Genomic DNA, 27710 nt, shown 5'->3' on the forward strand with positions numbered 1-27710 from the left:
GGGTGGTGTTTCTACACTTCAATTGTATTGGTTTGGTAAAGTTTTTCATTCAATTTCAATACAGAAGACTGGGGGCGCTTGGTGGCTCTGTCAGTTAAGTGTCTGACTTTGGCTCAGGTCATGATCTCACAATTTGTGGGACCTCACACTTTGGGCTCTGCGCTGACAGCTCAGAGCCTGGAGCCTGCTTTGGATTCTGTGTAGTCTCCTCTCTCTGCCCCTCCCCTTGTGCTCTCTCTCAAAAATAAAATAAACATTTTATAAACAAATAAATAAATATAGAAGGCTAGAATTAAAAGTAAAAGGAACCTATAAGACTAAAAATATAAGGTACTCCATAAGTCACTTATCTCAGACAACTATGTGTTATTCATTTGTAAAGAGAAATTAATCTGAATTGCCTGTTTAAATACAAAACCCTCTTTTGACTTACAAAAAATTTTTATAATATTAAAATAGATTTTGGATGTTTATTTGTAAAATATTCAAAACCAAACAATTTGAAATTTAAATAAATCTACCCTCTCCATCCAGTTGCATTTTATCAATGGGTCTTAGAGGAAGTAAAAACTGCTTATTTTTAAAAGATCTTTTCTTTTAAGATCTTGAAACAAAATAGAAATACAACAAAGTTTTTCTAAAAGTACCTTCACCATAAAACATACCTTTTATCTTCTTGTCTATTTTTTCAGGTTCCACTATTTCAAAACAAGTAATATCTCCTCACAACTAAGACGTGATAGAACAGAGACTCCACTGTAGCAATATTGATAGTGTTGTACATTTTAAGTAATGGATAGTAAATGAATGTGGAGGCTGCGAGTTTAGTGTAACTGTACTTCTACCTCTAATAAAGTTTCACTTAAATAAATTCCATTACGAATTATGTAAAATCATCCCAATGAAAAAGAAATACACTAAGCAATTGTGTGGTTATTCAATTTAAACAATGGAGATTCATATGTCACTCTATTTCAGTTAATAACTGCGCTAAGATAAATTTAAATATAAATGTTTAACAAATATACATACAAATACACACACACACTCACACACAAATGAATCCTCACTGTTTAAAATCTAGTCATTCTGGAAATGTTTGTAATTGTACAATGATATTGACATTGCATAAAACATTCTTAATGGTATACACCACAACATTTAGAGTAATTTATGACAGCCACAAAATGGATCAAATCATCTTTGGGAATCACAGAATAAAAATTAGAGAACACTATCATTAATTTAAAAGAATAGATTCAAGGGATGCTTGGGTGGCTCAGTTGGTTGAGCATCCAGCTCTTCATTTTGACTCAGGTCAGGATTCCAGGGTCATGGGATCAAGCCTTAGGTCAGGCTCTGAGCTGTCAGCTGGGAGCCTGCTTGGGATTCTGTCTCTCTCCCTCGGCCCCTCTTACCCGACTCGTGTTCTCTCTTTCTTAGATACATGAAAAGTGAAAAGAAAAAAAAAAGGGATAGCTTCAAACTGTATAATTAAGCCTGCCTTTCTTATTCATGTGATGTGGCTCTGATTTAGTTTTAGAGTTCTCTAAAAACATCTAATCTATCACCAAAGATATCAATATTTTAAAAGCATTTGGTCATAAGTGCTAAAAATATTTCTAAAAGAAAAGTTATAGGGGCGCCTGGGTGGTTCAGTTGGTTGAGCATCCGATTTCAGCTCAGGTCATGATTTCGTGGTACATGAGTTGGAGCCCTGCATCGGGCTCTGTGCTGACAGCTCAGAGCCTGGAGCCTATTTCAGATTCTGTGTCCCCCTCTTTCTCCACCCCACCCATGCTTGTGCTCTGACTCTTTCTGTCTTTCAAAAATGAATAAACATTAAAAAAATTAAAAAAAAGTTATAAAACTATTCTGAAAAGGGACAACGTTCCTGGCATCTCCTTTGTCTTCCCAAGATATTCAGTTTAAAGGCAGCAATACTCATCCTGAATTTATAAGGTATGTTATTTGAAGGTGACGTGGGGTGAGGGAAGAAGGATGGAAACAGGGGGAAAAATTACTTTATTGTCACAACTGATATTCTGTTAAATGTTCTTAAAAACTGTAACATGCTTTTAAAATCTCATTGGTATGATTGGGAAACTTCAGAGGCATGCTGGCTTTTTCTTAATGTCACTTACTTTTCCACAAGAAATATAAAGTTGAGCTTAATTAAAACCTCTAATCACCAATATATAATATTTTGAAAACACTAAATTCTATCTAAAATTAATAATGCAGAATTCATATATAGTTACTATAGGAATATTTTCCTTTCAATATATCTGCTTAAATACTACAATGAGATCACACCTTTATTATAATATTCCTTTTTATTAACACCACACACACACACAAAAGTCCCAAAACAAAAACAAAACACACTCTTTTGGCCACTAGATGGGATCAGTAGCATTTTCCAAGTAGCAGTACACTTGGAAAACTGAGGTTACTACTGGTCAAAGTACGATAGTAACGTTTAGACTAATTCCTTTATGTGTACCTTTACCTTCTGTATTTTCACTTTTTGAAAAAACTTAAAAGCATAATAAATTAAATCATATAGTTCAAAGTTATGAATTTAATAAAACATCAGAAATGCCTAGAAACTGATTTGAAAAGAAAACTCCCTCAAAGATACAAATTTTATGGTTTGGCTTAATCATGTGGGAGATAAACTTATATATTCTCATTTTGTACAATCTGTTCATCATCCCATCTAGATTCCAAAGGCCGTGGTTAAAAATCATAGCAAAAAGGCTGCCTTATTTTAATAGCACCTGCCTTTTGAAAAGCTCATTCTTTTTCCTAGTAACACTCTCCAACAAGAAACACAGCAAAGAAATTTAGACAAATTAAGTAACTTCCTCATGGTATAAAAAACCATCTAGTTATTAGTGTCAAAGTTCCCCCTAACTCCAACAACACTGTCTCTTGCCATTTTAATTACGGAGAGAATATACAAGATTAATATAAAAACAATGGAGCATTTTCTAGAAATTAAAATTCTGAAACCCATAGTAAAACCAAGTAAGCTTGCTATGCTATAAACATCCACACATCTACCTTCAATACTATTTTAAAGCAAACCACGAGAAGCAAGACACTATTTAACCAAAAGGACTGTGATTTAAAATATCATTCAAGTTGCAGTGGAAACAGTTTTATTCTTGTCTAAGTCAACATAAACATATTATTTGAGTTAAGAAAATTTGGCAGAACAATTTCATGTCCATAAATATTAAAATCTCATCCATTTAGACTTTCAAACACTGATGGACCCCCCTGAAACAGCAGTGGCCTCCAGAGTAACAAGAACACAGGATAAGAGAAGACAAGGCTCTAGCATCACTGTAACCACTAGACAACTACACAATCAGTTACTACCTTCTTGGGCTTAATTTTCTAATGTTTAAAATGATATGAGTAGTCTAGGATCATAATTCTCTGTGCCAAACCTAAATACCAAAACTTAGGCTAAAAATGTACATATGCAATGGAGGCCAAATGTAAGGCCAACTGTAATTCCTTTTTGTTGAACCAGATGGAAAGATGTAACACAATTCATCAATTTAATGTACCAGATAAAGAGAGGTTCAACCCACCCTGATTTCCAGGAATTGTAGCACTTCATGAATCAAAGAAAATTTAAAATATATTAAGAAAATGATACCACAGAGGATTTTTAACATATTCTGGCTGCCTAAATCCTAGCAGCCCTCCACTAAATATTATTTGCTTACTCTCAAGATATTTTTCTCAAATAATACTGGAAAATAGAACATGTGCTCAGATTAGTCCTATAGACCTTTTTCTTTTCAGATCCTAGTCATTCTTGTATCATAATTTAAAAACCAATATCAAGGGCGCCTGGGTGGCTCAGTCAGTTAAGCGTCTGAATCTTGGTTTCAGCTCAGGTCATGATTTCACGGGTAGTGAGTGGTTAGTGAGTTCAAGCCCTGCATCAGGCTCTGCACTGGCAGTGTGGAACCTGCTTGGGATTCTCTCTCTCTCTCTCTCTCTCTCTCTCTCTCTCTCTCTCTCTCTCTCTCTCTCTCTCTCTCCCTCCCTCCCTCCTTCCCTCCCTCCCTCCCCTGCTCATGTTCTCTCTCCCTCAAAAATAAATAAATGAACTCAAAAAAATAAAAATCAGTATCAAGTAAATGATTTGAAGGTCATTTATGGAACTTGGTTATTTATTTTGCATTTTCTTCTGCTGGAACGGGAGATGAGCTTTCGTTTACAGAAATATCCAAACATGCAAAGGGTTGTACTGAAATCAGACTGGAGGAGTTAACCAGGGCCTTATCACATACCCTAGTTAAGTGTTAAAAAGAATGTTAGAGGAACAGAAGAAAATAAGACACTGCCTATTACAATCCCCCAAAATGCCCAAATACAATATTGGTACTATAGAAAGAGAGGGTAACAACACTCTCTTATTGACTTTAGAACTTCCTTTCTTGCACTTAGAATTTCAGGCTTTAGATTCCATAACACATCCTTATAGCTAAAGGGGAAATTAGTAAGGTACAAAGTACTTCCTCTGTAGCAAAAGCTGTTGACACAATCAGTGATGCAAAAGATGATTCTAAACAATTGTGACACTCTGAAATTCAGACTTATCTTAAAAAATTTTTTTTCTCCTTCCTTTAAGGGAATCTGGAGGTCCACCTGTCTTTTTTTCTCAGTGACATTAAAATGGAGGTGAGAAATAACTAGATAGCTATCAAATGAAGCTGTATAAATGAAGTCTGTTAAATAATTTTTCCACTCTAGTTTTAGAAAACAAGTACCAAGGGATAGAGAGATTTTTTTTGTTTTTCTTTCAGAGGAGGGCTGATGAGAGTTGAGTAACTTTCTAAAAAATGGATGTTTTAGATATTAATTCCAGAGAGCCACCTTGGATAAATTGTAACAACAACAGTAAAAGCTAATATTTAAGATACTTACTTTGTACCAGGCATGATGCTAACACTTTAAGTGCATTATCTCATTTAATTCTTTCCACAGCCTATGTGAAATAGGTATTATTAGTATACTCATTTTGCAGGTGATTTTATTTATTGTCTTCAGAGTCACACAAATGGGAGCCAGGATTTAATTCCAGGTTCAAGAGCCCATGATGTTACTTATTATATGCTATACTGCCTCAATATCCAGAGACTTTGCTTCTACTTCTTTCAAATGTATCCCTTTTTCTATTTTCCTATTGCTATTCCCTAGTTCTGGTCAATGAGTGACTCATTTGGATAAATTCTCCAGCTTTCTAACTACTTTCAAGTCTTGTTCCTCTTAAAATTCTTTCTAGTATAACCAGAGTAGTCCTTTAAAAATAGATATCTGATTCTTTACTTCCTGTTCTAAATCCTATTTGGATTCCTATTTCCATAAGATCAAGTCCATACATTGCCTATAAGGCAATGTTAGAGGGAGAAATAGAATTACTCTAAACTACTATCAGTATCCATAAGCATTTACTAGCCATTATTTAAAATGTGTTATATCACAATTGCTGTAACGGAGCCTTTTGTTCTAGCATATCTTTGTCGTAAGGAGATATCACCCGTTTTGAAATAGTGGAACCTGAATTAATAGACAAGGAAATAAGTGTGCTTCACAATGAAAAAATCTTTAATAATACTTTATAGTATTTATATTATATCATAAGTGCTTGATAAATGTTAACTAATATATTTCTTCTTCACCCCCCTCACACAGGAAGGATATTCCTTTATATATCTACTCCAAAAACACTTAACAGGGGAGAATAAATATAATAAATAAAAAAAGAAGCTAGCAGCAGATGTAACAAACTTATCAATACTACTCTTTAACTTTCTTATTTTATAGTTTGCCTTAGAAAAAAGGGTCATTGCATATCTTCTTTCAGAAGGAAGTTCCACAGGCACAGGATATAGAAGTCATAATTCTATTTTTTTTTCTCTAAGTGCAAAGAGATGACAGTGGCAAAACAACTTTTTGAAGGTCCCTTAAATGTCCCAGTAAGAGAAAAAGGCAGATTTTCAATGTTTAGTAAGTATTTACAGGTTTACTGAAATGTAAGAGTACAGTTAGCCAAGGAAACTGAACCATAAATTCTCTGCAAAGATCCTGAAAGAAATACATGCACATAAAACAATGGTAAGCAAATGAATGTTCTTTATTATTCTGAAACTTTGGCCTCAAACCTAAATTTTCTAAAGAAGGTATGCATTCCTTTCTTAGGGGTTAGGGGAGAAATCTAGATCTATATCAAACACGAAAAAATACACATAACTTATTCCTGGGTGGAGGAAAAGCAACAAAACAGTATATTATCATTTAAGTACAAATATAAGTCTGTACATGCAAAGGAAGTATCTGAAGAATGAATAGTGGTCATTTCTAAATGGCCTAAATATTCATTTTCTTTTTTGTAGTTTTCAGTATTGTCCATATTGTTTGAAGTATTTATAGTAATCAAGTATCACTTCTACAAAAATAAACACAAAAAATAAAGTCACAGAACACATTTTTAATCTATCTCATTTAAAAAGGGTCAAAAAACTAATAATACTGGTAAAGTTGCAGTGAAATGAATACCCACAAATTCTACACATGGAATGTACATTAGTGCAATCCTTTCTGAAAGCACTTTTGACAACAGATATCAAAAGTGCTCATATCCTTAAACCTAGCAATTCTACCTCTCAGAAACTATTATAAAAACACAACTAACCTGCAGAAAAATGCTTTATGTAGGAAGGCAGTAAATACTAAATGCAAAAACCAAAAAAATCTAGAGGCCTAATAGTATGAAATATATACTAAAATTACAGTACATTAAAACACTAACAAAGCTATATTGTAAGAAGAAAATTGTACTAGATGGAAAGGAAAACAGGATAGAAACTTTATCTCCATAAGGCTTTGGTGAGGGCATGGGATGTAAACATAGAAGGTAGTTTTGTATTTTTTTCCTTATAATGATTAAGTATTACTTTTAAAAACCAGAGTGGGACAATAAAATCTAATCAACAACTATTCTCAGGAATGATTTTTAAAGACTTGAATTAAATGATGACAGTACATAATTACTCCTTTATCCCTCTAAAGACCAAAGGGATGCTTCTGAAAAGAAAAAGGGACTAGAAAATGAACAGTGATAAAAGCATTCCTACCAATGATCATACCTGGTCTGTCAAGGACATGGACGTTCTGTGACTAAACACTGACAAAAATGTTTTCAGCTAGGATATTCATTTACTTTGCTACCTATTCTTATTGTTTCTAACCCAAAGCCATACTTCATCCTTCAATTCCGAACCAACCCAGAATATTTACCAGACAATAAAGACGACAACATAAACAAATCTTTTTTAGGCTATTAGCTAAAAGGATTTATTTAATGAAAAGAGCAGTTTTGGGTTCTTTGATTTTTTAAGAAATATTTTCTCCCAGATAATGTCCAATATATTCAGCAAATAAAATCAGAGAAGTTTTCACTGATGTCAATATGCGTGAGCCATGCCACCCACTATTACTTTTCTACATCAAACACAGAAAGAACAGAATCCAATCTGTCTTGGTAACTGTCAGAAATCTTCCCTCCTGATTAAATAAAAATTCAAATATAATACTGAAACACTGTAAAAAATAACTTTTGTAGCATAAAGTCTCATTTTAATATTTTCTACAGTAATGATATAGAAGTTACTGAACTCTATATTAACTGAGTCCTTTAATCTTTCTTATCTAAAGAAACATTTTCAAAGCAAATTACAGACTAATAAAGGATAGAAGAAAAAGCTGAAAAGTTAATAGTATTTATGTAAATTGTTAGTAGTAAGTATGCGGCAAGCATTATAAAAACTTGCAAATTTGGTAAACGCCATACAAAATTACAGATTACAGTTTCAGAATATTATGTGTGTATAACTGCCAATCAATCCCACCCTACCCAAAGCACATGTAAATATGCAATTAATTATAAATGGACCAAGAGTGGCCAGTTCCTAGAAACCTAGAGTGAAGAGGCAATCAGATTTATTTAAGATATTTACTTTGAGGAATGTCAAGAGATTCGGGCAGTTAGGAGTAGGAGCTGAAGACAAAGAGAAGCCAAACAGGAAAAGGTCATGACAAACCAACAAAAAGAAACTAAGAGTAGGACGGGAGAACAAAAGTTATGAATAAACAGGAACTATGAAAGAGGGAGAAGAACAGACTAAAACTAAGCTACATTAACTATAGGTGGGGAACAGGTGATGGGACAGTAACAGTTTTGTGAATAAGAGCACTCAGAGTTAAGTATATAGATCCAATTTTCTTTGTAGGCAGGGCATTCTAATTTTTCTTGGTTCATGGCAATATTCTCATTTCTCAAGGTTAACATGAGTTGACCTTATTTCCTGTAACTTAAAAAGCTTCATTACAATGAATGGACCTATGGTCAATACCTATGGGATCTTTTCAAATTTTCAATATTTATCTGATCTGGACAACTATGTTCAGCTTTAGCAGATGCTACAAAAGTCTCCCAAAGTGTCTGCACCAATTTACACCTGTTACTCTACATCCTCACCAACACTTAGTATTAAGTCCTTTTTTCTTTTTATTTATTTATTATTATTATTGTTGTTGTTTAAGGTCACCCTGCCTGACGGATGTGCATTTCCCTGATAACTAATGGCGTAGAGGACCTTTTCACATGTTTATTATCCATTTGAATATCCTGTTTTATGAAATGCCAGTTCCAGTCTTTTGGATATTATTTTTTAAGTTTACTTATTTTGAGAGAGAAAGAGAGAGAGAGACAGAGAGAGAGAGAGAGAGAGAGAGAGACAGAGAGAGAGAGAGAACACAAGCAGGGAAGGGGCAGAGAGAGAAAAGCTCAAGCAGGTTCTGCACAGAAACCAATGCAGGGTTGAATCTATGAATTGTTGAGATCAGGACCTGAGCTGAAATCAAGAGTCAGATGCTTCACTGACTGAGCCACCCAGGCGCCCCAACTATTTTTGTTAAATTGAACTGTAAACTTTTCTTACTGATTTGCAGGGCTCTCCCTTCTTTTTGACATAAATGTTGTCAAGCTAGATCTCAACTAGCTACACAGTTAATGTGATTAGCTGCCTAAATATCTTCTTTTTTCCCTGATGTAAAATCCTCTGATTCCTCTTTTACCATCTAGGTAAAATATAAACACCTTCCACAATTAAAAGAGCATGGCTGAAAATTCTAAGCTAATGACATTCCCTCTTTTCTGTATGATATACTTTACTGAATATTTAGAAATCAATAGTTAGAATTCCGTCATATGGAAATGCAAACTGCCGATGTCAGCTCAGGTGAATTCAGCTTTCAAAAATTCTAGATAACAAAACCTTACAAAGTTATTTTGAAAGCCCTTGGCAATTAAGTTATTTTTTATTCCAGAACACTAAGAATATTTAAGAGGGTTGGTATTTTGTTTTCCTTGATTTCACCTCAAACCTCAAAAGTGCTGGCTGGTAGTATCTACATTTAGGTGTTAAAAAAATTATTAACCATGTATGGATTATCACTGCAAGCAATTTAGCAATTAACTCACTGGTAGGAACTGACCAAAGTCTTGATCTTAATCCAGAGGCATAAGGAACTGTTTTTAAAAAATTTTTTAAGTTTATTCATTTTGACAGAGAACAGAGCTCATGAGTGGGGGAAGGGCAGAGAGAGGGAGAGAGAATCCCCAAGCAGACTTTGTGCACAGCCAGCACAGAGACCGACGTGGGGCTTGAACTCACAAACTGTGAGATCATGACCTGAGCCAAAGTCAAGAGCCGACACTTAACTGACTGAGCCATCCAGGCGCCCCGACATAAGGAACTTCCTCTGCTAGTTCTTTGTAGTTCAGTTGTGTTCCCAACCACTTGGGTTTTTCTACAGCTTATACGAGAAAATGACAGACCTTTGACTACTTCAGCAGCTGCTAAATTTGCACTTCTCTCAAAAATTAAAACTTTTGAATGTTAAGAGAAAAGTAAAATTTGATTCCATCTTATTCTCTCCATCACTATGGTATGATGCAAATAGGTAAATGGAGAACTAGTAATCCACCAATCTCATGAAATTACTTATATACAGAATACACCAGGGGTGTGTGACTGGCTCAATCAGAAAAGTGTCCAACTCTTGACCTTGGGGTCATGAGTTCAAGCCCCATGTTGGGTGTAGAGATTACTTAAATAAATAAAAACAAAACAAAACAAAAAATAGTCGTTAAAAAGTTACATTTGCACTCTTAAGCCTTTGCCAAGTAGATCTGATTCAAAATGCAAAGCTAGGTTTATATGATAATCATTTATAAAGCAGACAAGTATAGAATCTCCAGTATCTGTTAAGAACTTTTTCCACTATTATAGTTCATTAAATATGGCAGAGATAGTATGACTTTACATGACCTTGGTATTTCAGAAGTACTAAGAACAGGTGTATTCTGTCATCTAGCTATTTTTAAATAGTTTCCTAATAAGCGTATGTCAAACTTAAGACAAAAGAAAGTAAAATTTCAAATAAGCAGGAAACTGCTTCTAAAGATAGAGAAAAAGCACCAAAATCAAGCTGACCCTGAGACCGTACATGAAAAATTATTTAATTATGCCAAATAGCAACACAGTTTCTAAGAGATCTTCAAAGGGAGTCTTGGGTATCATATAGGTGGCTCAACCATGAGCATATTTTGGTAAGAAACTTTTTTCATACTCCATCTCATTTCAAGTAAAATGTGTAAGTTCTTTTCAAAAATTGTCTTCCATCTAATTTCCTCGGAAATCCCTAAACTTCGCAGACTAAGAATAAGCCTTTCTTCTGAAAGTATTCAACAGAACTTCAGATGTGAATTAGTGGGCCTTCACAAAAGCATAGGAATAAATCAGCAAACATTAAATTATGGAACTGCCTACATGCAGATTCCCACTACAGAAAATGAACATCTGTATAATCATTACCATTTGGATTCTTCCTGCTTAACTATGTATCTTCCTATGACTCCTCATGTTTTGGATAATTTCCAAAATGTGGGAAAAGTCTGTGTGGCCCCTGATCACCAACATTTCTCAGATCTACTAAGGTTTTCCCTTATGGAAATAAAGGAATGTCATCACTACCACAAACAAACTCTATCTGAGACAAAAAGCATAACTTTTTCAATATGATTCTTAAATCTGCTAGTGCCAGGGGAGCCTTCCTACTAGTTTTTTTGAGGTGTGGGGTGGTACGGTGGAGCAGTATACTCATTTCATACTAAGAAACTGTTTAGTTAAAATCATATTTATTGCAATTGTAGAAGATCCTAGGAATAATCCTATGACTCTTTTAGATAATACCATCAACAGACAGCTTATCACATTTCTTTGAGAAGCTAATTATGCAGAAAATGTTCAGAGGCCCTTTGATAATAGACCATCCGTATTAGAAAAATGTTTAATCCAAATAAAAATAACACCTTATCTTTACCTTCATACAGCTTTTAGTCTTCAAATAATTTTCATGAACACCATCTCACTTGACCTCAAGACAATATGAGAGATGGCCAAGAGATTAAAAAATTACAAAAAAACTTTGTCTTTAAAAGTCATTTTATTTAGTAGTGTCTCAATCTTAGGAAGAAATGCAGAATATGAATGGACTCCACACAATATTGCACACTATTGCATAATACTCCACACTATTGCAAAATAAAATTACTGGTCTGGTATACATATGCCCCTTGGTATACTTTAAACCAAAACAGATTCTTCGAATATAAGAATGAACTCAGGAATATCTTTCTTCCACAGGGGCTACTGTCTAATGTCACACCGAATTATGCAACTAACTTCCAATATAATGAGAGCATTTAAATCACAGAATCATCTTTCTTAAACTTTTCTTCTAGTAAGCAAGTTATTCTGAAATGAATACCAAGGAGAACAAAACAGTAGCAGAGAATATAGAATGTAATGGATTTCTATTTTAAGATCAATCATGAAGAATGAAAGAAAAACAACTTCAAAAATTCCAAATTTCCCCCACAAAATTTGTTTTACAATACTGTAAATTGTTTCAACTGGAAAATTTATGTGCTCAATGCTTTGTTGATTCCTACAAAGTTGTGTATCTGAGTCTTTAGGGGAGCTTATGGTCTAAAATACACACAAGAGATATGAAGAACATATAAAAACTATGGGAATACTGTGATTCAAGAAGCCCAATGATTTAAGTCAACAAAATATATTCTACATAAATACATACTTATAGGATGGCAGATGTGCTTGTTGGCTAAAAAACTGGTGCTCAGGTCAGATAGACCTGGACCTGAATGCTGTGGCTCCTTCACTGATTAGCAATTTGACCTTGGACAAGTTACTTAATTTATTTCAATTTCTTAATCTATAAAAGTAGGATAAGAATCTTACAAGACTATGAGAGTAAAATGAGATAAAGTGTATAATGTTTATCACCATATCTGACACACATTAATCCTCAAAACTGTTAGCTATCACCACCACATTGCTGAAGAAGTCCTGTAAGAATTTTTGGTGTATGTGAGCGTGTGTATGTGTGTGTGTGTGTGCACGTGTGTGAAATGGATTGATACACAGTTATTATAAAGAGTAAAAGAGCTACCTGGGAAGGAAGGAACAGAAACCTTTAATATCTTCCAGATATTAAAAACTACTAAAGCCTGTCAGGAAAGCCCTAACAGAGGCCCAATAGCAAGAAAAGGCAATGAAGGGCCATCTGATGACATCAGAAGAGAAAAAGGCCCACTCTTCCAAGTGTTCTGTGTCCTCACAAGGGCAGGTGGTGAAATGAGGAATTAACTGTAAATTGAACTGAATAAGCTGGAATGATGGGAATTTATCAATTCTGAAGTACTCTTGGTTTATCATGACTAGGCTACTTTGCTTGCTTGATCATTTTGTTTTGTTTTTGTGCGGGTGGGGAGGGTGATGTGAGGGGGAGGGGATATATACAGCATACTGTCATCTTTCCTCCACTAAGTAACTTGTCAAGGCCACACAGTTATTATGTAGTATAAGCAGTAGTGCCAAGATTCAATCCCATATCTGTCAGACCCCAGAATCCACTGCTCAAACAGTAACCAAATAATACAATGCTCTTTTTGAGAGCCCATGGGCAGAAAGATGAATTCGTATTTGTCTTGCATATATATGGCAGTAGAACTCAAATGATAAACGGATCTAATCTGCAGGAGGTGAGCTTATGGGAATGATTTCCAAATACTCAGTCTACCAATGGAACTGAGTGAAAGCAGAATCAACATAAAATTGAATCCTAAGCATCCAAGAACTGAAAGGTAGTAGAGTCTCATGCAAGTTACTTAAATTTAATCTAAACCTCCATCTTCTCTACTGTAACACAACACTTCCCTCACCTATCAGACGAGCAGAGAGAATATAAAGCACATGAGTACATAATGCAATCATTAATACTCGGGTGATCCTCAATAAGTAGTAGCTCCTATCATCATCAACATGCTTTAACAATTTGATATTAATTTTGAGTATCAATATAACAATGCATGCTAAAATAGTAAAATTACTAAATTTAGGTTCTGATATGTAATATTCTTTAGTAATAGTGAAGAATGAATTAGGAAATATATCCTCACTGCCTCCCTGTTTCTGGTCTACAGAAAAAAACAACAAGAAACCAAAAAAACTTTGCTGTTATGTTTGGAGATACCATTTGAATTTTTTCCCTCCTATTACAATTTATTTTTGGAATTCATATTCAATTTAAATTTTCATTGATATGTTGCTTAGTTGGCATATATCACATATTTTATATAAAAAAATTATATATATATATATTTATTTATTTATTTTTTAGAGAAAGAGCATGAGCATGGGAGGGGCAAAGGGAGAGGGAGAGAAAGGATCTTAAGCAGGCACCACACCCAGTGTGGAGCCAGACAGGGTCTTGATCTCACAACCCTGACTGAGGTCAGGACCTGAGCTGAAATCAAGGGTAGGATGATGCTTAATCGACTGAGCCATCAGGCTCCCCTACACTTAAATAATTATTAATAAAAGTTATAATTAACAATGATTTCTCCTTGTCTATGAATAAACTATTTTTAGAAATCAGGAAGAAAAAGTCTGCATAATGTATCTGAAATCTTGCTGCTGAATCTTTTTTCTAAAAACTTAAAGTTCACCAAAAATCTGTTATCTCAGCTTAAGTCACACTGCACTAATAAAACTCAGATTAAACCTATCCATTGTTCAATGATGCAAAGATATCAATGATAGAAGAAATATATGCTTTAGGCATCCTTCACTTGTGGAGAAAATACAAAATGGGAACCTGCAAAGAATTCAGGTTCAGCTTTACTAAGAAAAACAAGCAAAATAAGATATGCTTAAAACAGAAAACAAAAATCCCTATAATCAACTAATCAGTTAATCAACTGATTAAGCTTTTGAAAGTCATCTCAGTTAAAAATATAGAAATTAGTTCTACTAAATGATATCTTTAATTGTTAGTAAAAGGGTTGGCCCTGATTAAATACACAAACTACGCTACTCTCTTTATGTGCATACACATTTAGCAACTCTCACTGAATGCAGAATACTTCAGTCAAAAACAACAGGTATAATTTAGTAAATTTAGTTGTCACTCTATAAAGCCCTTTCTTTTTTACTGTCATAAATGAGAAAATATATCAGCCACTCTGGTAAGTAATCTTACATATATTATCTCATGTATTACTTATACACACCAAGAAGAGGTAAATTATCATGCCAAAAGTCACATATGTCATACACAGCACAGGATGTAGTGTTTGAATCGAGGTCAGCCTGGATTCAAAGCATTCAGATTCTGGGATTTTAGCTCACCTCTTTTTTATATAATAGAAAACTATTAGCCATTTTTTCAATTTTTAGACTCTTTTCTGAATAATATAATAACCAACATTCACACGATTTTAAGATTTTATTTTATTTTTTTACATTTATTTATTTTTGAGAGACAGAGAGAGACAGAGAGAGACAGAGTAGGAGGCAGGGAGGGGCAGAGAGAGAGAAAGAGACATAGAATCCGAAGCAGGTTCCAGGCTCTGAGCTGTCAGCACAGAGCCTGACACGGGGCTCGAATTCACAAATGGTGAGATCATGACCTCAGCAGAAGTCGGATGCCCAACTGACTGAGCCACCCAGGTGCCCCTAAGATTTTATTTTGAAATGATCTCTACACGTAATTTGGGGCTTACACTCACAACTTCGAGATCAAGAGTAGCAGATTCTTTGGACTGCCCCAGCCAGGCACCCCAACACACAAAATTTTAAACCAGTTTTCAACTAAAGCTAAAACAGAGAGGAAAGAAATGGGCATTACAGCCAATTTTCTTCATGCCAGGAAAAATTTATAATCAATAATCAAGAAATAAAAGTTAATGCATGATTCATACCAAAAAGAATGCCTGTCGTACCTCAAATCAGACAGGTTCTTCTTGTTTATGTGTGTGTGCATGTTGTATGTGTGCATGTTTTGCATCTGTTAAGTGACCAAAACAGGTGTTTCAACTACAACTCTGTGAAACCCAAGTAAACAAGTACAGACAAGTATGCAAAGCACAAAGTTTTCTTAAGTCACACTCAGAAATAGCATCATGAATTTATACCTTTCCCTATTCCTTGTTTTATCATAATATACTGAATTCACTAATGCTACAGATTTATTAATATCTACTTAGTCTACTTACCAATTATTATTCACAGCTTTAAATTACAATGTGGCTTATACATTTACATAAGATAGACTTTCTAAAGGTTTATTATTAGATGGCTTCTTATTTACAAAAATTAAGTGATGTACAAATATTTACACTATGAATTTACCCAAATAGCTATAGAGGACTGCAAAAATTAACATGTAAGTTTCTAAATATTAGGGTTTTATACCCAATATTATTTCAAAAGTCCTTTTATCCAGATCATAAAAGAGGCATTAACTATGAAGCAAATCCTAAGTATAAAAATCAAGAATATGTTTTATTTTTAAAAAGGCATATTTTTTTTAATTAATAATTAAACACATTTGTTGGGGTGCCTCTCAACTTGCTAGATGGGGTGCTACCCGACTCATGTATTGTTTAACAAAGTCAATTAGATCTTCAAAAAATAAATAAAAATATTTGTTGTAGCAAATTGCTTCAGAACAACTCAAGTGTTAGAAATAAAATTAGTTCAAAAATTTATAGGGACGCCTGTAAGTGTCTGACTTCGGCTCAGGTCATGATCTCATGGTTTGTGAGTTCGAGTCCGGCATCAGGCTCTGTGCTGGCAGCTCGGAGCCTGGAGCCTGCTTCAGATTCTGTGTCTTCGTCTCTCTCTGACCCTCTCCTGCTCACACACTCTCTCTCTCTCTCTCAAAAATAAACATTAAAAAATTAAAAAAAATTTACACCTGTACTGCTTTAATCTTTACCACTCAAATATTGTTCAACTTTTCAATAACACGTTACATTTAAAAACTTTTTAAAAGAGTTACTACCAGTCTCTTGCTTAATCCTTCATGGATGGATAAACATTGGAGACCCTACCTTGTGCTGTTCGATGGCATCTATCCATTGTTGTCTGTGATCTGGATCCTGAGCACGAAGATACCAAACGCTATCATTTACACTAATATCAAATCGACATTCATCAAAATCATGAGGCTGTGGAGAAAACAGTAGAAAATGAAAAGCTAATTATATTCTTAGAAGTGTTACACCCTATAGCAAAAACGAACATATACATTCTGGCTGTTGCAAGATGCCTGTTATTCTTTTGTTTCTACTCAAATAACTTTTTTTGAAGACGTCTCACATAAAGAGCACAACAAGAGCATAGTTACCAAAAACTAAGTTTCATTCATTATTCTTATAAATGAGTTGATACGTAAATATATTTAAAAAAAGAACGGAGCTAATATTTTCATCAACTGCTTTCAATTAGCTTAACTAGTGGGAATGCCACCAAAAGCACACACACAAAATAGGCCAAGTTTTAGGGATGATATTTACTACTTTTTCCCCTGCCTCTATCATTCAAAAGTAAATGCTCATCATGAATAGTTGTATTTCATTCAATGTGATAAAATATTTTCACATTCTGTGACAAAATAATGTTAACATTTGCCCTCAAGTATTTCAAATTAACTTCTAGCTTTTTAAATATCTTTGATAGTAACAGCCAGGAGAGTTTTGAATGAAAAGAAAAATAAAATAAATATTACATCAGACCTCTATTAGATAGAGGAGATTGTCTATATCAAAATGTAAACATCTCATAAAAATATCAATTATTTGGTTCAGTCTTTCACATTCTTTAAAATGAATATTTTATATCCTTGACTTTTGTCCAGTAAATGAATTCAAATATGACAGGACCCTATCACATATACCACCTCTTCTTTTACCAGAGTATTGAGAGTCAATCAATTTCTTCTCCTGTGAACAATTTTATCTATAGAGGGGAAAAAGTTCTCCCTGCCTAATGTAATAATTAACTTATTTGATAAACAGAATCTACATATTGTATTTCTAAGGTTTGTTTATTCTTTCCTCCCTTTAACAGTATCAATCTTTTATCACCTTATGTGTTTGTTTAGGAAAAACATTTGGACTCTACAATGTCTTTTAGATTATGAAACAGTTTCTCTTTTAAGATTAATACAACAAATCATGGTTCTGACTAGCTAAAGAATATAAATTAAGTATTTTCTGAATCACTATATGCTAGACATCATAGTTCAGACTGTGGTGGGAGGTAGAATATACTAGAAAGAAGAAAAAGAAAAAACAAGACAATGCATACCCTGCTTCAGTAATTAAGAATACAGAAACACATAAAAAAAAAAAACAAAAACAAACCAATACTTAACAATCATAAATACAATGATTACTAGAAATTTAATGAAATGCCAAACATTCAAGTCTTAAGAATGGAATTCAGTTCCTAAAAAAAGTTTCTTGGAGGAAGGGAAGAATACACACTATCTGAAGAACCAAGTAAATAATTTAACTGATTAGGTCTACTGTTCTAAATAGGCCAGAAGTTTTTAAACTTTCACTTCACAATCATTCTATTTCCAGCTACCATTCCTCAAAATGTTTTACAGTTTGTATTGGGCTTAACATCCTTAAAGCTTTAGAAAATAAGATCCTATTAGCTCAAAATTCACTAGTTTCTCCATCAAATGCTTTTCCTCCCTCTTTGACATCTTCAAAACTTCCTTACAATCTTCCAATGAGTACAATGCCACAATTAAAATATTCCTGAAAAGAGAAACTCACTGCTAGCCTTCCTTTGGATATGAGTGACTTAGTAAAATCTGAAGTCAGTGTTTAAGATTTGCCAAATTCCTAAATCTGCCAAAGTATACCAATTATGATCTCGTCTCCCTCTTTCAAAGTTTAGAAATGCAGAAAAATGTCAAGCTTTTAATAGTTACAGAGAAATGGAATAAAATGATAATCTAGAAGGTGGAATTAAAGAATTTGAAAACTTACTATGAGATGCAGTATCTTGATACCTATACACAGAGGTGGTAGTTGACAGAAAATGTACAGTTAGCCAGTTCTACCATCAGCAATCTGACAGGCAGGTGGCAGAAAAGAGGGACGCACCAATTGTCAGATAATACATAGTCTGTGAACACAGAATTCCCAAAATGCGAAAAAGTGAGGGAAGCTAGATCTATAGTGTAAAGAAAATTACGAACTTCTTAAGAGAATGTGTTTAAGAGAATAAATTGAAGTCTAGAGGTGCCTGGGGGCTCCATCAAATTTTCAGCTCAGGTCATGATCTCGTGGTTTACAGAGCCTGTATCAGGCTCTGTACTGACAGCGCAGAGCCTGGAGCCTGTTTCAGATTCTGTGTCTCCTTCTCTGCTCTTCCCCCGCAGACACACTCTCTCTCTCTCTCTCTCAAAAATAAATAAACATTAAAAAAAATTTTTTTTAAATGTGGCAATACCCCCCCCAAAAGAGAATAAATTGAAGTCTAAGCAATCGAGCTTATATATTGTGTCAACACACATACAACCCTCCCAACATATAATCAATAATTGTTTCATTCAAACACAATTGCAATTAACACAAGTGAGTTTATCTCACTCTCCCCAAAACCAAGCTGTGCCCCCACTGAGAATGCACGCAATAGAAGAAAGCCAACATCAGAAAGGAAAACATCAAGGAAAATGTAGGTGGACCTCATACTTTACCATGTCAACATTCATTGTTAAGGACAGAAAATATACCAAAAAGTAAAATGGCACTTATACCTGTCTTGGTTTGTCTTAGTTCTTTGGGATTCTATAACACAAAAACCATAAAGTGGGTAGCTTAAATAGAAATTTCTCACAGTTCTGGAGGCTACAAGTCCAGATCAGTGCCAGCATGGTGGGGTGTTTGTCAGGGCCCTCTTTCTGGTTTGCAGATGGTTGCCTTCCAGCTGTGTCCTCATGTGGAGAAGAAGGAGAGCTCTCTGGTCTCTTCATCTCCTCATAAGGATACCAATGTCATCATGTAGACTTCGGTGTCACGACCTCATCTAAACCCAATTATCTCCCAAAGGCCCTGCCCCACCTCTGATTACTATCACAATGAGAATTAAGGCTTCAACACATGAGGTTGGGGAGGACACAAACATTCAGCCCAAAGCATCCATTATCTGCCAAAATAACCTTATAGGAACAAGAGGCATAAATCCACAAAGAAAAAAAAAAAAAAGAAAAGTTTTCAACAAAATTTAAAAGTAGAATGTGGTAACTGACAGCAGGCTTGAAAAAAACTGAAAATTAAACATCTACAAGAAAAAAGAAGGCAAAAGAATCAAGCCAGTTTGTATGCAATTATGGAAAAGCAAGGGAACTGGAAGCATCAGGTAGCCATAAAGGTAAAGGCAAGGGTGGAGCTGAAAACAAAACTGACCAAGAGTCATTAAAAGGTACAACTAGATTCCTGGAATCCCAAGCATTGGTGACTACTCACCTACCACTGTACAGTGTTAGAAGCCCCACCCTTAGCCCTCAGAGAGATGGTATCAGACAGGTGTAAGAAGTAGGGACAGTCTTACACAGCAGTGGGTGTGGGGTGTAGGGAAAGGGAAAAAAAAAAGCAAATCAGAAAGTATTTATACTAAAGATCTTTCCCCTACTTGACTCCCAGAAACCTAGCACTCACACTCTCTCCTTCCATCCTCTTCTGTCTATAGGAAGATTCTTCCATGAGAAAATTTAGTCCAAGAAAAAAGGCATATAGTAATGATATTTAAGGGTTTCACACCCAGGCACTTAATTGGTATGAAAGTTCTAAACCATGAAGATAAATAAAAATTTATCTTTCAAACCTGGGAGATATGCATCAGTAAAATGAGGGAGTAACAAAGAGAAGCAAGAAGTATTTGAGATCCATGAAAAGAAGAAGCAAAGGGACTTCCCAAGAAGACAATAAGGAAAATTCCAGAAGCAGCATTATAGAAAAGACCCAAAAGTCTAGAACAGTACCACAGGATACTTTAGAAGAGATTTCTCTGGTGTTGGCACAAGTAGAATGAAAGACTCTCTGAAAGGTTAAACTCAGTGGACAGAGTGTGAGAAGACATAGAAACAAACTCAAAGTCAACTAAAATTTTAGTGAGCTTCATATTGCTTATTTATTTACTTGTTGATGGACAATTGCTTTCACTTCTTGGTTATTTTGAATAAATTTGTTGTGAAAATTCATATCTTTGTAGGGACATACATTTTCACTTCTCCTGACCTAGAGTGGAATGCCTGGCTTATAAAGTGACTATATATTTAAGGAACTGCCAAAAATTAGTTGTATCATTTTACATTCTCACCAGCAGCCTATCAAAGTCCAGTTACTCCTCATCCTTGCTTGGGTTTACTTCTGGCCTCTGTTCTGTTCCATTGACCTATATGTCTACTCTTGGGGCACCTGGCTGGCTTAGTCAGTACAGCATGCAACTCTTGATCTGGGGGTTGTAAGTTTGAGCCCCACGCTGGGTGTAGAGATTACTTAAAAATAAAATCCTTAAAAAAAAAAAAAAAAAGAAGTCTATTCTCACTCCCAACACCAAATTATTGCTGCCCAATAATCAGTCTTGAAATCATGTAGTGTATGTCTTCAAACTCTACTCCCCTTTTAAAACCTATTTGGGCTAATCTAGGTAGTTTGCATTTCACATTGTATTTCCAAGAACATTTAGTACCAGGTTGCAGGAATTCCATAGATTTTTCTATAGATTAATATGGAAAGGTGTGACCTCTTAACAATACTGAGCCTTCTAATCCATGGGCATTTCTCCAGTTATTCATGTCTTCTTTAATTTCTCTCAATAATCTCACGTAGCCTGTATTATACATGTCCAATCCATAATGCAGGACTGATTCCTAAGTCTTGTTATGTTACTGTACATGGAATTGTTTTCAAAATTTCACTGCTTATGGTATATAATAGATCTCATAATTGTATATTAACTGTATATTCTATGATTTTGCAAAATTCACTTAGTACTTCCAACACCTATAACACCTATTTTACACCTAAAAATATCTACAAAACCTTGATGCTACTGCAAAGTTTTTCTTCTGGCTTTCTGATCTTTATGCCCTTTTAGATCTTTTTTCTTGCCATACTGAAATGACTAGGATGACCAAATACAATGTTAAAACTGAAGTGATAAGGGCACATACATTCTTGCCCTGACCCTAATCTTAGGAGAAAAGCATAAAATATTTCACCATTGAGCATGATGTTAAACTATGTGTTTTTGTAGATGCGCTTCATTAGGCTGATATTCCTTTCTACTTCTAGTTCCCTAAGAATTTTTTTTTTCAATTTAAATGAATATTGGGATTTTGTCAAAACCTTTTTGATCTATTGAAATTTGTTACGAATTTTTGTCTTTAGTTTGTTAAAATGTTGAATTACATCAGGGAAATACAAATCAGGAAACAATGAGATACCACCTCAAACCTGTCAGAATGACTAAAATTAACAACTCAAGAAACAATAGATGTTGGCGAGGATAGGGAGAAAGGAGAACACTTTTGTACTGCTGGTGGGAATGAAAACTGATGCAGCTACTCTGGAAAAAAGTATGGAAGTTCCTCAAATAATTAAAAATAGGAGCACCTGGGAGGCTCAGTTGGTTAAGCGTCCAACTGGATTTGGGCTCAGGACATGCTCTCATGGTTTGTGAGATCAAGCCCTGCACTGGGTTCCACAATGATGGCATAGAGCCTGCTTGGGATTCTCTCTCCCCTCTCTCTATCCCTTTCCTGCTCATGTTTTCTCTCTCTCTGAAAAAACAAAACAAAAAAAATGTTTAAATAGAGCTACCCTATGACCCAGCATTTGCACTATCAGGTATTATCCGAAGGGGCACATGCACCCCAATGTTTATAGCAGTGCTATCAACAAAAGCCAAATTATGGAAAGAGCCCAAATGTCCATTGACTGATGAATGGATAAAGATGTGGTATAAAACCTTAGTTTGTGAGCATAATTTGTTCAGGAAACATGCTTGTAATCCAAAGCACTTGCATATCAAAGTGAATTTCCCCACAAGAAATAATGGAAACTCAGATGATTCGTTCTACAACCCCAAAATACCCATAAAAAATGATGACAATATTGTAATATGATACAAAATATAGAGAAAAATAGACAAATTAACCTGCACTTACCTTTGAAAACCTTCATGGCTGGTGGGAGGGAGACAAGAGAGAGGAGGACAACTTTCACTATCGCTAACAGAATCACTGCTATTTGTTGGCTCAATGGAATCTTTTTCTTCCTGGGGGTCATTGTATATGCTTGCACAGATGTTGACTACACTACAGTATTAATATACTCTCGTCAAATACCGTATTTAGAGTAATTGGCAATAAAGCAGCAGAGGAAAGGGTCTATATCTGCAGGCAGCCTGACTAAAATGAAGTAAAGCATTTCTAAGCTTAGTCTTGTATAGAAAAGCAAAGGACTGTCCACAGGTGCTTTGAAGTGACAAAAACTACACTAGTGCCATTTGTGGGCGTCTTCCAACGTACTGGAAAATCACTGATTTCTGTCAAACACCGTGGCCTGAGACGGAGTATCCAAGCATGGGAGACCATCACCCACAATTCAACAGCGAGAGAGAGAGAGAGAGAGAGACAGAGAGAGAGAGAGGGAGAGAGAGAGGGAGAGAGAGAGGGAGAGAGAGAGAGAGAGAGAGAGAAAGAAGAACCACTGGCTCATTTGTGATCATGTGATGTCAGTCACGTACTACTTGTATTGCAAGACATTGTTCATTTATCAAGTTAAAATTTATTAAAAATGTTTGCCTCTCTTGTGGAACACTTGCAGAACAAGTTACTCACAATCCAAGGTTTTACTATACAACGGAATAAAAAAATGTAATCTTGCCATTTGCAACAACATGGGTGGAACTAGAATTTATTATGCTAAGCAAAACAAGACAGTCAGTGAAAGATAAATATTGTATGATTTCACTCATATGTAGAATTTAAGAAACAAAACAGATGAACACAGGGAAGGGAAGGAAAAGTAATATAAAAAGAGGCAAGCAAACCACAAGAGACTCTTAAATACAGAGAACAAACAGGGTTGCTGGAGGGGTATTAGGTGAGGGTGGGCTAAATGGGTGATGGGCATTAAGGAGGGCACTTGTTGGGATGAGCAGTGGGTGTTATATGTAAGTGATGAATCACTAGATTCTACTGAAACCATTATTACAGTATATGTTAACCAACTTGGCTTTAAATAAAATTAAAAAACTGGTGAATTATAATGATTGATTTGCTACATTAAATTAACCTCTAATTCCTAAGATAAAGTACATTTGTTTGTTCATTATATATAATCCACTTTTTTGTTTTTGTCCTGAGGGTGCAGGCAGTGCAACATGCCTGGAGGAACTGCAATACAAGGTCAATGTGTGGAGTGGATGGAAGAACCTCCTATTCCATCTCCCTGCTCCAAAAATCCATCTACTATATTGTCCGTGGATAGAGGATGTATCAAATATTAAACTGATAAGAATAGATACTACACATAATCTTAGCCAAAAGGCTGAGAAGTTATACATAATTCTTCTACTATTGATTTGCTAGTATTTTATAAAAGAATATGGTATCTATGTCTACCATAGAGCTCTAATATTCTTGTGATGTCTTCATCAGGTTTAGGTTTCACACCTACGCTGTGTAGGAAAGTGTAGGAAAGAGTTTGTATAAGATTGGAACTATTTCTTTGGATGTATTAAACAACATACCAGGGAAATCATGTGGACAGGTTTTCTTGGTAGGGAGATATTAAGTTCAGGTTTTTAGATCTGGCTTATTCAGATTTTCTGTATCTTAAAAGCATTAAAAGGGAAAAATAATCCTATAATTACCAACACATATTCACTTTTTCTGATGTTCTTCATTAGTTCCTAAAGACCTGTTTACCTCTGGTGTATTTCTCTCCAGCTTGAAAAAGTTCCCTTAGCATCTCTTGTAGCACAGGTCGTCTGCCCACAAGTTCTCTTAGTTTTCCTTTATCTAAAAATATCTTTATTTCACTTCCTTTTTGAAGAGTATCTTCACTGAATCCATTATAAGATGTCTTCTAGCCTCCATGATCTCTAAGGAGAAGTATACAGTAGTTTGAATGTCCCCATTTATGTGTCATTTTTCTATAGCTAAGTTCAGGATTTTTTATCTTTAGTTTTCAACAGTTTGACTATGATGTATCCGGTTTCAATTTGTCCTATTGTCGGTTGAGCTTCTCAAATATATAAATTTACATTCTTCACCAAATTTGGAAAGTTTTACTATAATTTCTTCAAATATTTTTTCACTTTCTTTTCTCTCTGAAGACTCCTAAAACCCATTTAATTCTGCTCATTTAAAATAAAACAAAACAAAATAAAAATTGGGTTAAGAATGACTACTTGGGGGTGCCTAAGTGGCTCAGTGAATTAAGCATTTGACTTTGGCTCAGGTCATGATCTCATGGCTTGTGAATTTAAGCCCCACATCAGGCTCTGTACTGATAGCTCGGAGCCTGGAGCCTGCTTTGGACTCGGTGTCTTCCCCTCTCTTTGTCCTTCCCCTGCCTCTCGAAAATGAATAAACATTAAAAAAAATGACTTCTTTTGATGTATATTCAAAATCCTAATTATTTTCTGTCATCTCTACTATAAATTCCAGACAGTGAATGGTTTTTATTTCAGATATCATTCTTCATGGTTCTAAAATTCCCATCGGTTCTATGTTTTCTTTTTCTCTGCTGAAATGGTCTACCTTTTCATTCATTACAAGCCTATTTTCTTTTACCTCACACAAACATACAACCTGCTTTAAAATCCCTATCAGATAATTCATCTTGCTCATCTTGAATTTGGCCTTGGTTCATGTCTTTTCCCTTGAGAATGTGCTGTAATTTCCTGGCTTTTTGTATCTTGAGTAATTTTGAGTTGACCCTGAAAACTGTGAATGTTAGGTTGTGAACTCTGGATTCTGTTTTACTCTGAAAAATTCTGTTTTTGTTTCAGCAGGCAATTAACATGCTCAGACCCAAATTGCTAATTCTGTCATGTGTTCAATGGGCAGCAGCTAGGGTCTCAGTTTAGAGTACTTTCAGTCTGGCCTGTGCACACACAAATGAAAGGTCAGGTACAAATTTGGACCGAGTTTTACATTTGGGGTTCCCTTTCTCTGGCTCTTTTTTTCTGGATTATCTCCTCACTAACTACATTCCTTCTCTTGGTACCTACAGTTAAAAAAATGGCAAATGTTCTTGAAAGCAGCTTTAGCTCCCCCACATCTCTCCCATGGTGGCAGTGACTCAGATCACATTTTAAGACTACTTTCTATCTGTCTCCCACATACATTGTTTAGGAGTCAACTAGAGACTTGGGTAGACTTTTTACACAACTTTGAGTTGCCCTTCTCTGGTTTCTCCTCTGTGGTTCCCTACTCATTTTCCATCAGCCCTGGTTGTACCACAACCTTTGTCAGGTTCTGTTGGTCAGGAAGGTGCCTGGCTGGTTTTTCTATTTAGTTTTAGCCACCTAGTACCACCACAATCGAGATTTCACCCTTATTCTACTCATTGCCAAATATCCTGTCCAATGCTCACTGAGGTTAAAGACAAAATTATCTAAGCTGAGCATCTAATTTTTTTTACAAACAAATGCAAAATATTAAAATATCTTTGTTCAGCCAGAAAATAAATAAAGCCTACCAGATTCAAATAAAAGACATCAAACATTGCTCTAAATTACAAGTAAGAGAAACTGATGCTTGCTCACTGAAGAAGTTTCTTTTGAAAGTATCAGGCAGCTCATATTGCTAAGAAATATAAATAAACGAGGTCAGAAAATGGAAAGGAGCCAGGGGAGACTAGGTAAGAGAGAGAACTCTGAGATTGCACCCCACGGTGTCAACTGTACAGACAGGCCGCTTCCTCTTCTGGACCCTGGAAGCCACTAGTGGCACTGCTGCTCCTAGAAACTGGATGCTGCAGTTGCCAATATTATCATAAGAAAACCTTTCTGTCATTGCTTCTCTTTAAGATCCTGCTTCACAATCAAGGTAGGGCTGGGGGAGACAAGGGGCAGTAGAGGTGGGGGAGGGTATGTATCAGCAGCCTGATTACCTAGGCCTAATTCACATGTAATATGTATAATATGTAATAACATAATATACATAATATATAACATATAAAACATATAATGTATATAATAATTCATTAATAATGTATAATGCATAATATACATAACAATAACATATTATATGTAATAATATATAACATAATATGTATAATCATGTAACAAGGGGAGTTGATGGGCTGGAGGGATGCTAGGGTGAGAGGGGAAAATGAGACTCTGGTTTTTGCAGATTCATTGAGAAGACCTATTCAGACTCATAGCAGGGAATTCTTTAAAAGCTCATTTGATAATGAGCTTGCCACTTCTTATTAACCATATCGGCTCTCTTAAATCCACCCTTCTATATTATTTTATGCTACTGGGACTGGGATACGGCAAAATACATTTCCCCTCTATTAGTCTTCTTTGTTGGTTCAGTATGGGCACCATTCTAGCCAGAGACTGGAAGCCAGGAGGAAGGCAGAAAAAGCCTGTGTTTTTTGTTACATACCGTTTCCATCAACATTTGTCTAGCAAAGGTCCTTAGTCCTGGAAATGGTAATCAGTTCCGGGCTCCAGCCTCTTTTAGAACTCCCTGAACTAGCTGGCCACCTCAGATGTACCAGCATCAACTGTGCAAGGGCCACTTACTAGATACGTGAAGTGGAGCTCTACAGCATTCCCCTTCAAACTACGAAGATATTAATACCAACTACACTGGGTATAATCCTTCTTCTAGATGTCACAGTGCATTTCCTCTAAGCTTCTGAGATAGCAGATGAACAGTGTTCCCATCTCCAGATGCCTGAGTCTCAGCTTCTGAAAGTACTAACCAGGCAGTCCTTTCAACTCAGAGGTTTAAGCCTCAGTCCCAAAAGGCTCCTGGGATACTGGTACCAGCACCAGTGGGCAAACCTTTCTCTTCATAAGTCCAACTCCCAACTCGGCAGGGCTCTCCCTCCAACTTCTAAGTTCAGATAACCCCAACCTCGTCCCTTCGTTCCTCTGACCCAAGGAATAAAAGCTGGTTCCTGCAGTTAC

At 35.4% G+C, this 27710-nt stretch overlaps 1 protein-coding gene and 1 non-coding gene across 5 annotated transcripts in view; both read right to left on the minus strand.

Moving 5' to 3' along the window:
• Positions 1-27710, minus strand: part of CERT1 (ceramide transporter 1) — a 105780-nt gene that overhangs the window by 50514 nt on the left and 27556 nt on the right. For all 4 annotated transcript variants that reach the window (XM_042941244.1, XM_042941249.1, XM_042941267.1 and 1 more), the window contains one exon: positions 16577-16693. In XM_042941244.1, coding sequence (XP_042797178.1) covers positions 16577-16693 — 117 coding nt within the window. The remainder of the gene's footprint in view (positions 1-16576; positions 16694-27710) is intronic.
• Positions 23925-24115, minus strand: LOC122203065. Its single transcript, XR_006195064.1, has one exon. It is a non-coding gene; the product is annotated as a U2 spliceosomal RNA (small nuclear RNA).

This window comes from Panthera leo, chromosome A1 (genome assembly GCF_018350215.1).
Source record: "Panthera leo isolate Ple1 chromosome A1, P.leo_Ple1_pat1.1, whole genome shotgun sequence".
Classification (NCBI taxonomy): Eukaryota; Metazoa; Chordata; class Mammalia; order Carnivora; family Felidae; genus Panthera; species Panthera leo.